We start from the raw sequence: 13219 nt of genomic DNA on the forward strand, positions 1-13219 counted from the left end.
AGTATAAGAAAATAACACAAAAGCTAAATGTGGAGATACAGATGTTTCACTACACCGTGACAATATTGTGTCACACATTCTAGGACACATACAGCAGTATCACCAGCGACACTGAAGCAGTAAAACTGAGCTGACCAGAAAAGGATAAAAAATACCCACATTAACTCTCAAAACCCAGAATAAAGATGCTGTGCTCTCTTCAGGGTTCTTAAAAATCTCACTTTATTAAATTCATTTATGAAATAAGTAAACAGTCATAAACAACATTAGCCATATAGAAAAAAGTGAATGCCTGACTAAAAGAAATGCTTTTTTAGTAAGCGTGTTACTGTGCCAGAGGACGTTGCTTTCACCATCAGGGCGTATAATGCACTTCAATGAGGAACAGTGGTAACACTCTATTTGAAGGGTACCAACACTGGCCCTTTATAGCCCGTTTTTGGTCTATGACGTCTGGCCAATTACACTCCCTTAAAAAGACAGGTCTGGGCTGAATACCTGAACTGTTTACATCCCTGCATTTGTAAAATGCAAACATTATTTCACAAGCAGTATTTTGTCCTAAATGGTCAGAGTTATAGGGTCAAGAAGTAAAGAAAGCAGTTAAGGTTCTTAATTTAGTAATCAAAAGATTGCTGGTTCAAGCTCCACCACTGAGGGCTAAACCCAGGTTCCCAATTTCAGCCCTTGAGCATGACCTTTATCTCTCAGTTGCTTGGATTGTAATTGGTCACAACTGTAAGTAGATTGTAGATTCATCTGTTGCTCCATACCCCATTTATCAATGTTAATCTGTGTTGTACTGGTATAAGTCTATCAGGTACAGCAGTGGTGTTAGGATTTCTATGTAAACACTGGGAGGAGATTAGTACTCCAACCAAAAATATAAAGCCAACAGCACCATGTGATCAGAAAGTGTCCACTGATAAAAGACGAAAAAGATTATCACACATCGTGTATGAAAAAAGCTAACTGTAAAAATAAACAGGTCAATAAGTTTAAATAGTATTAAAAAATCCCAACACTGCAGCACTTGTCACTCTCCTACTTAAACATGTTATGAAAAAAAAGATGAACAGTTTTGGGAAGACCCTTTCCTGTTCCAGTGTGACATGGTATGGACAAGTTTGGTGTAGAGGAACATTAGAACACTGACCTCAACCTCAGTGAACACCTCTTAGAGTAGAATGCTGACTGCAAGCCAGATCTTCTCCTTTAGTGCCAGACCTTACAAATGCTGATAATTTCCACTGATCTTTCAAAGAAGAGTGGTAGATGTTATAGTGACAACAACTTCCAACAAGCTCATTGTCAGGTGTCCACATAGTTTTGATCATAGTGTTGGTACCCCTTAAATAAAGTGTTACCAGAAGAGCTAACCTTACCATGGCCTTACAAAATTCACTCTATCATGAATGTGATCGCATAAAGCCTGGAGAATCTATCTAACAGGCCGACTCAAAGCTTTCACAATGGATCTTCTGGGGTAGTGCTGATTTATGCTCACTCATAATCCTACCCCCGTGGGTCAGCTTTTCGAACTGATTGTCTCATGTTGTTAAAACCGCACTGTTATATTCAGAAATCTTTACACCAGTAGCTAAAATTGTATAGACCACATCAGTGCCCCTTTACAGGCTGTGAGACAACCTGCTTGTGCTTAGCATAGATGCTAAAGTTGCAAAAGCATACAATCCCGTTTCCTGTCCTGGGCTTATAGTGGAGACGTAAGTAGGGACAGAATGGGTTTCCATATTTCTATAATTCTATTTTTCTTAGAGATTTCGTACAGCACATAGAAAATCTAGACCTTCTCACACAGATGGTGCGACTACATCCTCACATCCGTTCCACTTCTTTCTCGCCAGCTTTCGAAATTGTCTTTTACGTTATCCGTACCATTAATCTCAGTACAGCTAGTCCAGCACCCGGAGAGTCTTTGCTGGCATGCACTCCTTGATTTCCTGTCCTCTGTGGATCAGTGCTTAGCAGCAGCAGCCTCTGACTGGCAGCCCGAACAGGGCGGAGGGTTTGGACGGCTTTGGTCAGGCACCTATGTGAGGCTGTTCAGAATCTTAATTCAGTAAGTGCAACAGTAAAATCCAGTCAGATGAAGTACTCCTTCCTGACATGGCTTGCTTTGTGTGGGTCCAGATCCAAGCTAGGTCTCTGGTTCTTTGCAGCCATGGTCGATGGAGCTTGGGTTTTCCGGTGTTGGTAGAGGATGCGGATTAACACAGCCAGCACACACAGGGTCGTAAACACTACAGCAGCTACGACTCCTGCAGATGTGGTGGGATAAAAGTATTTCAGTATTATCATCACCGTGTCCATTAGCAGCCTTAATTAACTATAAACACCCATTATAACACCTAGAATTCAAACAACTCCTTCAATGATTCCTCCAATTATTATTTGAAATGTAGAAGAAATCGACACTAAACGAGCCGGTGCCATTTTATAAGGTCGGACTTGAGTGCTTCATTTAACAGCGCTCATTATTTTTATTCGTCAGGCTTAAAAATATTCTTACCCAATTAAGATCTTGGCTAACAGACCAATTTGCTGGATTTGCGTCTGTACAGACTTTTCAGGGTTCACCTTTGTTGTACATTTCTATCAGAACTGTAATATGCATACTCATCCTTCACTTAAACTAGCATTCATTCTCCATAAAACAAGCGTGTTGGATTATTGTCTTAAGCAAAATCTTTAATGCAGGTCCTAAAACTGTATATTATTTCCCCCCCCTTTTAAGCTCATCCAATTTTTACCCAATTGCATTAAGCTTCCTCTCTACTGGTGCTGACCCCCGCCCCGATTGAGGAGAGCGAACTGACACACGTCCCCTCCGATACGTGAGCAGTAGCCAACTGCTTTTTTTTCACCTGCACCAGCCGAGTTCATATGCGAATCAGCCCTGTGCACGGAGAGCCACACCCTGATCAGCATTATTCCTCTACTTTGTGCAGACACCATCAACCAGCCAGCAGAGGTCGTAATTGTATCAGTTATGAGGTTCCTCTCCGGCTCCCTAACCCTGTATGAACAACAGCCAATCTATGTTCATGTGGCTGCCCTGCCCAGCCCAGCCGGATGGCAGAGGTGAGATTCGATACGATGTATTCTGGTGTGCTAGCTTATTTTACTGCTGCGCCACCTGTGTGGCTTAAAACTGTGTATTAGGAGAAACAGCAAAAATTAAATCTTTGCTTCAACTAATATTTGCTGTCTGTGCAAATGATGTTTTTTTTCCAATGCTTTGCTAATTTGTAGACAAGAACCAGGTTAAATGTGTATGTTTTAAATCTAAATTCAGAATAAACAGTGGGGTGCTCGAGTGGCACAGTGGTAAAGTACACAAGCCCACTACTGCTGAGATCTGGGGATCGAAAGTTTGTAAACTGGTCTAGAGTGGCACAGACATGACCTAGTTGGCCTGTTATAATATGTTGTTTAAATAAACTTTAGCTACCTCAGAATGCAGGTTTACATACGTACTTCTACACTGGCATATCCTAAAGCATTATTGCCCATCCTGAGCCCTTTTCTCAGATACCTACTGTTAATCCTAGAATTTTTTTTTTCTTGCTTTCGGCTGCTCTCGTATTTACGGTTCGCCACAGCGGATCTGGTCCACATACCAGACTTGGCACAGTTTCTACACCAGATACTCCTGATGCAACCTTTCTATTTCCATCTGAGGTTGGGACCAGCTTGAGATCGCATTGATGAGTCCGCCAGCCAGTGACTAGGCTGTTTTGGCTATCACTCCCTTTCCCATTCTCAATTCAATGTTGTGCAGTGGTGTAAAAAAGAAAATATCTCCTTATTTATAGTTTGTAACACTGCATATCCATCACTGAATGATTTTAGTTCTTTATACATTATGTTTTTCCATATTTCACAGAGGCTTGGTTCCCAAAAACTGGTGGAAACGCAGGTCGGTTCTCTACAAAACACCAAAGTTCAAAGAAACCTGAACAGAACCGGTTCAATGGTGGGCCGGCCACACCATCACTGTTGGGTTTAAGTAAGGATACTGACTGGGCCGGTTGAATGTAGAATGTAAACTTGACTTTGTATTTTGTCTTTGTAATTACTATCAGGCTGCACAGTTTAATTACTCCCTAGGTCTTATCTTCAGCATATGGACAGATGAGATCTTTAACCTCAACCATATTCCACACATCACACCCCCACAGTCATGTTGGACAGTTTATATATTGTTCTTACTACATAATGCTGTGGGCTTTCTGCAGACATAATGAGATCCCTGCTGTCCAAAACTTTTAGCTTTATCTGTCTATAGAACATTAAACAAAAAGTTTGGGAATCATCCAGGTGCTTTTTTAAGCTAATGCCAGCTGTTTCTCTTGGTTTGCAATGGTTTTTAATCATTGCTATGCTTCCATTTATTCCATTTCTGTCTCTTCATTGTCAAATGTTGGCGTAATGAACACTGAGCTTAGATGAGACTAGAAACTAGATGAGAGTTTTTTAAAAAAATTTTTAAATCTTGAGACGTCCTAGCTAAGTTGTCACTAAGCCTTTGGAAAGATTAAGCAGGCAGTCCAGGTTTTATCGATTCAAAATGATGGCTCTCACTGTAGTTCAGTGGAGTCCTGGGCTCTTAGAAAAACCTTTTTAATTTGATCTAGATTTAAATATTTCAACAACTTTTTCTTCTAAGCTCTGAAGTTCTGGAATTTTCTTAGATCATCACATGTGTCTCTGTTAAAATTTCAAAGTGAATGCTTGGTTTTGTTAAAGGTTTATTTTACAGCTACATGTGCTAAATGGGTTATTTCAGTAAATTTAAGTAGGCGAACTATTTTTACAAGGGTAATACATTTATTCATTCATTGTCTGTTTAACCACCGCGTTATCTTATTCAGTATTGCGATGGGTCTGATTCACTGGGTGTAAGGCAGGAAACACCCCCCGACAGGTTGCCAGTCCATCAAAGGGCAAACACACATACACACGCACTCAAAGGGGGACTTAAGTGTCTTCAATTAATCTGACTGCATGTCTTTGGACTGTGGGAGGAAACCAGAGCTCCGGGAGGAAACCCACGCAGACAGGGGGAGAACATGCTAACTCCACACAGAAAGGACGCAGACCGCTCCACCTAGGAATCGAACTCAGGACCTTCTTGCTTTAAGGCGACAGTGCTACTTTCTGGAGCACTCAGGCGCCCTGAAGGTAATACAGAAGGTGAATAATTTGGTACCCTTAATAAATAAAATAATGTTTTGTTTATTGAGCTAAAATCATTCAGTGAAGCAGATGTGCAAATTCAAAAGGGGCAAATACTCCTCCTTAGTTGTTATTAGAAAAACAGGAAAGACATAAGCAAGAATAGTTGATATTGTAAAAGTTTTCATTTTAGCATAGTGCACTAATCAAAAACAAAACCATGAGCAATCGCTTTGACCTTCTGAGAAAATAAGCTTCTGAGAGGCAATGCTAGAGAACTGTACGCTTGGCCAGGACCACTGATGTCAGTAACGCGTTACTTAGTAACGCGTTACTCTAATCTGACCACATTTTTCAGTAACAAGTAATCTAACGAGTTACTATTTCCAAACAAGTAATCAGATTAAAGTTACTTATTCAAGTTACTGTGCGTTATTATTTTTGCGTCTCGGAGAGTGACGTCTGGCCTATGCGACAAATAAGTCACGAGCTGCGTCCGGAATCGCATACTTACAGAGTACGTACTAGATTGGAGGAAGTATGCACTACTCGGCCGGTAAAGAAGTACATACTTTCAGTACAGAAGTATGCAGTATGCACACAACACCGCTACATACTACACGTGGGGACGTGATGACGTAATATTACCATAGTTACAGACTCATTACAAACCCCACTCGCCAAAATTTTGGATATTTATCATCTTTTTGTTATTTATTTGTCTCTAAAAATTTTATTTTATTTATCTTACTTACACTTGTGAACAGAGGATTTAGTTTTCCGCGTCTTTCTTGTTTCTTATTCCGCTTCAATCGCCTATGCAGCTCCAGTTGCATTACGGCAGCTGCTGAATGTAACTAATAAAGTAACTTGTAATCTAACTTAGTTACTTTTAAAATCAAGTAATCAATAAAGTAACTAAGTTGCTTTTAAAATCAAGTAATCAATAAAGTAACTAAGTTACTTTTTAAAGGTAATTATGCCATCACTGGCCAGGACTGACGTAAACTTCTGCGATTCCTCACCTCCGATCAGTGCTGAGTCATTCTGTTCAGCTTTTGTCAGCGGAGCTTTGCCTCGGTCTGTTTTTGATGATTCATCCACTAGAAGAGATGTTTTAGGGAGTTGAAATTAATGGCAAATGAAGCATAATTAAATAAAATACACATATATGCCAACATGCTAAATAAATGGAAACAGGTCTGTAATTACGATGATGCACCTGAGGGGGTGTGGGTTGTGGTGTAAGTAGTTTTGCTCGATTTAGTCCCACAGTCCGACTCCTCCAGTCGACCTTGTATGCTGACCAGTGAGCTTCCTCTGTTTTGAAGGGCCGCCTTTAAAGGGGCAGCTTGATTAAATTGCACAGAGGACAAACAGCCGATGAATCCTTTCGACCCTGCCTGGGCCACTTCCTCATCAGTAATGTCAGTCCCTACAACCAAAACAATATGAATATTTTTATACCTGAGGTCAAAATTTTACATATACACGTAAAGCACATAACATTGTTTTTCTTGGCCTACACTGGATATTTATGACTTCTGTAAATGTTCCTTTTTGAGACCAAATAAATATAAATACATCAAGCTAAATTAATTATTTGTTGGTACAGAAAGTCATATATTGTCATTTATTTTTAATCCAGCGCCTTCCTTAGTTAGTTAGTGGTTATGATTGACTGTCCATATAAATAGGACTAGCATGAATATGCACATGTAACAATAGTCTCTTGCCAGTGTTAGTAAACATCACAAACTGTATAGTCGGATGTAGGCCACGAGTCACCAGAAACATGCCTGCCGTGTTTTAGTGCCTGCTAAAGCATGGGTCTACAGTACTACTAGGTATTAGGTATTAAGGTGCTGTTTGGAAGCAGGGATTCTCTAGGTCAATGTAAGCACTGACTGTGGGAAAGTGTCACCCATGTTCCAGTAGCTTAAAATTTTTTGCCAGGTTCTAATATTAGAGTATTTTATCACAGCAAACTGTGACTTTGGTTTGGGAGAAGACCACTGTTCCATGTTATTTTTAATGAAGCACAAAGAACCAGCTTTTGTAAATCATAATCAATACGAGTGAATAAGGAGGTCATGAAACAAAGTTAAATGACTGACATTTATTTTTACTCCAAATTACTAATAAAGGCTGTTAAATTATTATTTAAAATTTACACACAATGAAGGTCCAAAAGAAATTACCAATTTCTTTGGTAAACTAAAATATGTCCCAGAATGAAAGCAGTGGATGAAATGTTATAAAACACATGTCCGTAAAATTTGGATTTCTAGAATTAAATGGACACCCCATACCACGTACTTGATTCGGCTATTTTAATATTACCCATTGCTATAAGGTGAAGAGAGTTAAGCTTTCAGCTATACAATCTTGGTGGCACTGTCTTAAGAAAGGCACCGTTCCAACAGGGTGAAACTTTTCTCCTGTTAATGCTGTCCTGGGCAAATTATTTTAACAACTGGGTGGCATTTAAAGTTAATTATAGCTTCCAGTTTGTGTCTGTGCACAAAGCATGAACCATAAATACCCATGTTTTGCTGGGTCTGGTGTTGGGGAACCTGCATAGAGCCCTAAATTTAACCCCACTGAACACATTTAATTTTTTTAATCATTTATTCATCAATGCCTGATCCACAAATATTCTGATTGGACACAAATTACCAGAGACGTTTCAAAATGTTATTGGAAAGTCTTACCAGAGACGTAGAGGCTGTTATAACTGCAAGCAACGGGAGTGTTTTGGGGTGAACTTCATAGTAATTTCCATGAATTTGGAATTGGATTTCCAACAAGCTCAAGGTCATGTGTCCACATACTTTTGACCAGGTAATGTAGTTTTAAACTACATCGAAACAGATCGAACTACAGCAGCAGAATTGCAGGAATCAATACTTCCATTCAGATATTCCTCTTTCTCTCCACTTTGTTTTAACACTAATGATTTTGATGGATGTGCCAGAGGTTGTTGCATTTATGTAAGCCCTATATTGCAAATCTATTTTGACTGTTCTCCTGTCTTCCCCAAAGAATGAGGGTCACGCCACGTCCAACCCTTCTTATTAGTTACCTGATTAAAAGCAAGGTCGCCTAGGCAACGTTGTGCAAATCCATTTACCTTTCACTCATCCCATCTGTCTCTGTGCTGGCAGCTCAGAAACACTCTCATTCCCTGTCTCTCTGCCCACCAACCACCCAATCCAAGCTAACCTGCCTCCAAAAAGCCCATCACTCTAAAGCCTCATTACAGGCACCAGACACAGACAGAGATAATTCTGTGTTAAATTGTCATTAAAATTCATAGAGAATTAGAATAGCAGTGATTGCATGCTGTTTTTCTGGGGTGGGGCCAGACTAGAGGCGACTATGAGCCTGAGAGTTACCTTGTATTCTTCCCAAAGTTAAAATCCTCATCGGAATGAGCACAGAGCCAGAGGACAGGATATACTGCTGCGTCACTGCGTTATCGATCTGAGGAACAATCAAACACAGATCATTTATACCACTTATAGAAAAATGAAGATTTATAGGACAAGGGCACTCTGAAATCCTACAAACAGTGTCATAAAAATGCTGCAAGGCTGGCGTCGTTTCTGAGCACAGCTGAGGTCAAAAGATTCCATACAAGAAACCTGGCACGGCAGACTTAGCAGCTTAATGATTTTTGCTGCTGTTCTTTTTTGGCCATTAAAATATTCCAATTAAATTATTTTTCATTAAAAGAAAGAAATGTAGTCCTTTTAGTTTATCGTGGGTTCTGTCAGGAAATCTCCTGGGACGAAATTTTCTTATTAATTTAAGATTATTAATTCGGCTGAGTAGAAAGCTCTCACTTTTTATGCCAGGATCGAACAGGTTAGCTTAAACATACCAATTAGGCTGAGCTACAAGCATTACAACAAGCTAAGTGTAAAAAGATTTTACCATACGCTCGCAGGAAACACATCCAGATGTTGGGATGCAATCCACGAAGCACCAAAACTAACAGGTGCTGCAATATGGGTGAATCCAGGTGTCCAAGTCAAGCAATCCTCATTTTTATTTCTTGAATAGCAGCCTCTAAACCCATGGCTATGTAAAGCTTGCTTGACTCGGCATCAGTGCACCCTTAGTGCTGGCCCCAAGCTTGGATGAACAGATAAACAGTGGGATTGCAACAAGAAGGGCATCTGGAGTAAAAATTTAAAATAAAATATGTGGTCAAATGATCCGCCCTAGTGACCCCTAATGGAAGCAGCCAAAGGGAATCATCCATTCATTAATAAAAGGATTGATATCATAAAAATATGAATAAATAAAAACAATAAAATAATTGAATAAAAATAAATGAGTGAATAAATAAATTACTACAATTAAAAAAGATAAAATAAATGAATAATAAAATGAATAAATAATTGAATAAAAGTGAATAAATGAATGACCATGAAGGACTAACAGTGGCACAGTGGCAAATGTGGTAATTATGAAGGTATCACAGCTATGAATAGTCACGATATTGTGAGACCATAAATCTGTACGCTGTTTGAGGACAATTTAACTACCTTGGTAATTTGGCTGGGTGCACTGAAACGCTTTTTAAATCTTTTGTCTTAATGTATGGGAAGACTATTAAGTGCAGCCATGTGAGCTGGTAGTTAACAGACAGACCAAGAGAACAATGCAGCTCTCAAAAATGTTTTAAAGGCATTGAATAACATCAATGTTACTGGAAGATGTCAATATTGTTTGCAAAGACCTTTAGTTATGTCACTCAGCTGTTATCTAGTTATTCATGTGTTCAGATTTGATCTGCTACATTAAGGAGCAATATGATACTACTTTAGTCAATGGTTATTTAATAGTAATACAAATTTAGGGGGGGGATAACTATGCTGCAACTTCACTTCCCTACTGCTGCTGTAAATTCAGTATATACTGAATTATATATATACAGTGTATCACAAAAGTGAGTACACCCCTCACATTTCTGCAAATATTTTATCATATCTTTTCATGGGACAACACTATAGAAATAAAACTTGGATATAACTTAGAGTAGTCAGTGTACAACTTGTATAGCAGTGTAGATTTACTGTCTTCTGAAAATAACTCAACACACAGCCATTAATGTCTAAATAGCTGGCAACATAAGTGAGTACACCCCACAGTGAACATGTCCAAATTGTGCCCAAAGTGTCAATATTTTGTGTGACCACCATTATTATCCAGCACTGCCTTAACCCTCCTGGACATGGAATTCACCAGAGCTGCACAGGTTGCTACTGGAATCCTCTTCCACTCCTCCATGATGACATCACGGAGCTGGTGGATGTTAGACACCTTGAACTCCTCCACCTTCCACTTGAGGATGCGCCACAGGTGCTCAATTGGGTTTAGTCCATCACCTTTACCTTCAGCTTCCTCAGCAAGGCAGTTGTCATCTTGGAGGTTGTGTTTGGGGTCGTTATCCTGTTGGAAAACTGCCATGAGGCCCAGTTTTCGAAGGGAGGGGATCATGCTCTGTTTCAGAATGTCACAGTACATGTTGGAATTCATGTTTCCCTCAATGAACTGCAGCTCCCCAGTGCCAGCAACACTCATGCAGCCCAAGACCATGATGCTACCACCACCATGCTTGACTGTAGGCAAGATACAGTTGTCTTGGTACTTCTCACCAGGGCGCCGCCACACATGCTGGACACCATCTGAGCCAAACAAGTTTATCTTGGTCTCATCAGACCACAGGGCATTCCAGTAATCCATGTTCTTGGACTGCTTGTTTTCAGCAAACTGTTTGCTGGCTTTCTTGTGCGTCAGCTTCCTTCTGGGATGACGACCATGCAGACCGAGTTGATGCAGTATGTTGCGTATGGTCTGAGCACTGACAGGCTGACCTCCCACGTCTTCAACCTCTGCAGCAATGCTGGCAGCACTCATGTGTCTATTTTTTAAAGCCAACCTCTGGATATGACACCGAACACGTGGACTTAACTTCTTTGGTCGACCCTGGCGAAGCCTGTTCCGAGTGGAACCTGTCCTGGAAAACCGCTGTATGACCTTGGCCACCATGCTGTAGCTCAGTTTCAGGGTGTTAGCAATCTTCTTATAGCCCAGGCCATCTTTGTGGAGAGCAACAATTCTATTTCTCACATCCTCAGAGAGTTCTTTGCCATGAGGTGCCATGTTGAATATCCAGTGGCCAGTATGAGAGAATTGTACCCAAAACACCAAATTTAACAGCCCTGCTCCCCATTTACACCTGGGACCTTGACACATGACACCAGGGAGGGACAACGACACATTTGGGCACAATTTGGACATGTTCACTGTGGGGTGTACTCACTTATGTTGCCAGCTATTTAGACATTAATGGCTGTGTGTTGAGTTATTTTCAAAAGACAGTAAATCTACACTGCTATACAAGTTGTACACTGACTACTCTAAGTTATATCCAAGTTTCATTTCTATAGTGTCGTCCCATGAGAAGATATAATGAAATATTTGCAGAAATGTGAGGGGTGTACTCACTTTTGTGATACACTGTATATATATATATATATATACACACTGAATCCTAATGATGTACATGATGTACATTGTGGGCCCTTATAGGGTGGGTCCAGGTGGGTCCCAACTATGTTCAGTCAATTTAAATTGCAACAGATCAACCCCACTTGGGTTATAGACACCTTTTAAGGATACTGGCTGCACCGGAGACACAGTTTGGAGGGACACAGTTACGGGTTTGTATATGGTGTGAATAAAAAAAACTTTAAGAAAAAAGCTCACACACATCCAAGTCTCCACACTCTACCCCTGCATTTAATACTCTGTACAACCTTTGCCAATACACAAAACTTAGTCTTCTTCTATAATATAAGATTGGAGAATAGAGAGCAGGGAATTTGACATAATTCTTTTTTATAAAATCTTTTCAGAACATCCAGGGTTGTAGGTCCTCTCTTACGCGCTGTTTCTGTTAGCTCACTTTTTATGGGGTTTGGATCAGAAGACTGACACAGCCATGGCAAAAGCTTGATTTTGTGTTCATTAAACCCTTCTGTGTTGATCTGGACATATGTTTTGGATCATTGTCCTGCTGGAAGACCCAATGAGCCATTTTAATTGTCTTGGCAGAGGCCAACAGATTTTGTCATGACTTTTGTACCAAATGTTCTAGTATTTCATGGAGCCCATGATGCTCTGCACCCTAACATGGTTTTCAGGTCTTTTGAAGGGAAAAATGACAAACCCACATTGAGTGTTTGTTGCCAAAAAGGTAAATCTACATATTTTTTGTAACTTTCCAACAGAACCATCCATCACAATGTGAGTGGGGGCAAAACAAACTTTAATTGTGTGTTCTGTTAATGAGCTGAGGTCAAATGACCAAACTCAAAATTGTAGCTAAATATGTATATAATAAGTCAATAAACTATTTATCTTATGGAAAGCCTTCACTGCAGAGTAGATGCTGTTATAGCCACAAAGAACAGGTTAACTTCATATTGTATACAATACTCACAAATTTGCACACATGGCCTGACACACCTCAATCAATGCACACAACATCTAAGCTGTTAATTCTACCTTAGACCGTGTAAATGTTCTGTATTGTCTGTCTATGCACCTTTTGATGGTGTTTTGCTATACTATACAACCTTGCATTGGTATCATGACAATAAAGTTAAATTGAATATTAATATCCATGTACCCTCACACTTCTGATCATATAGTGTAAATACTGTAACAAAAGAAGAGGTAAAATACTAATTTTACTGTGGGATGTCACTGCTCTCAACAATGCCAATGAACAGGCCAGGACCTTAGCAGACTAGTTTTGGCTTTTTCTAAATAGCCCTAACAACAGCTCCTGGTGTTGGGTTTATGTGAGAGCAGAAGTGACGATAATGAATACGAGATGAATACGAGGAGAGACGAATGTGTAAACATGTCAGAGGAGGCATAAGGTAGTTACAAATATTCCAACTCTAACACTGCAAAAAAGTAAAACAATAATAAT

At 39.8% G+C, this 13219-nt stretch overlaps 1 protein-coding gene across 1 annotated transcript in view; it reads right to left on the reverse strand.

The window, feature by feature from the left end:
• Positions 1 to 207: 207 nt before the first annotated feature.
• The window catches only part of cntnap5l (contactin associated protein family member 5 like), a 144858-nt gene continuing 131846 nt past the window's right edge, over positions 208 to 13219 (reverse strand). The window contains exons 21-25 of the mRNA XM_063012337.1: positions 8601 to 8688; positions 7253 to 7255; positions 6425 to 6637; positions 6228 to 6305; positions 208 to 2282 (exon numbers count right to left, since the gene is read on the reverse strand). Of these exons, the coding sequence (XP_062868407.1) occupies positions 2107 to 2282; positions 6228 to 6305; positions 6425 to 6637; positions 7253 to 7255; positions 8601 to 8688 (558 nt within the window). The 3' untranslated portion in view covers positions 208 to 2106. The remainder of the gene's footprint in view (positions 2283 to 6227; positions 6306 to 6424; positions 6638 to 7252; positions 7256 to 8600; positions 8689 to 13219) is intronic.

This window comes from Trichomycterus rosablanca, chromosome 17 (assembly GCF_030014385.1).
Source record: "Trichomycterus rosablanca isolate fTriRos1 chromosome 17, fTriRos1.hap1, whole genome shotgun sequence".
Lineage (NCBI taxonomy): Eukaryota > Metazoa > Chordata > Actinopteri > Siluriformes > Trichomycteridae > Trichomycterus > Trichomycterus rosablanca.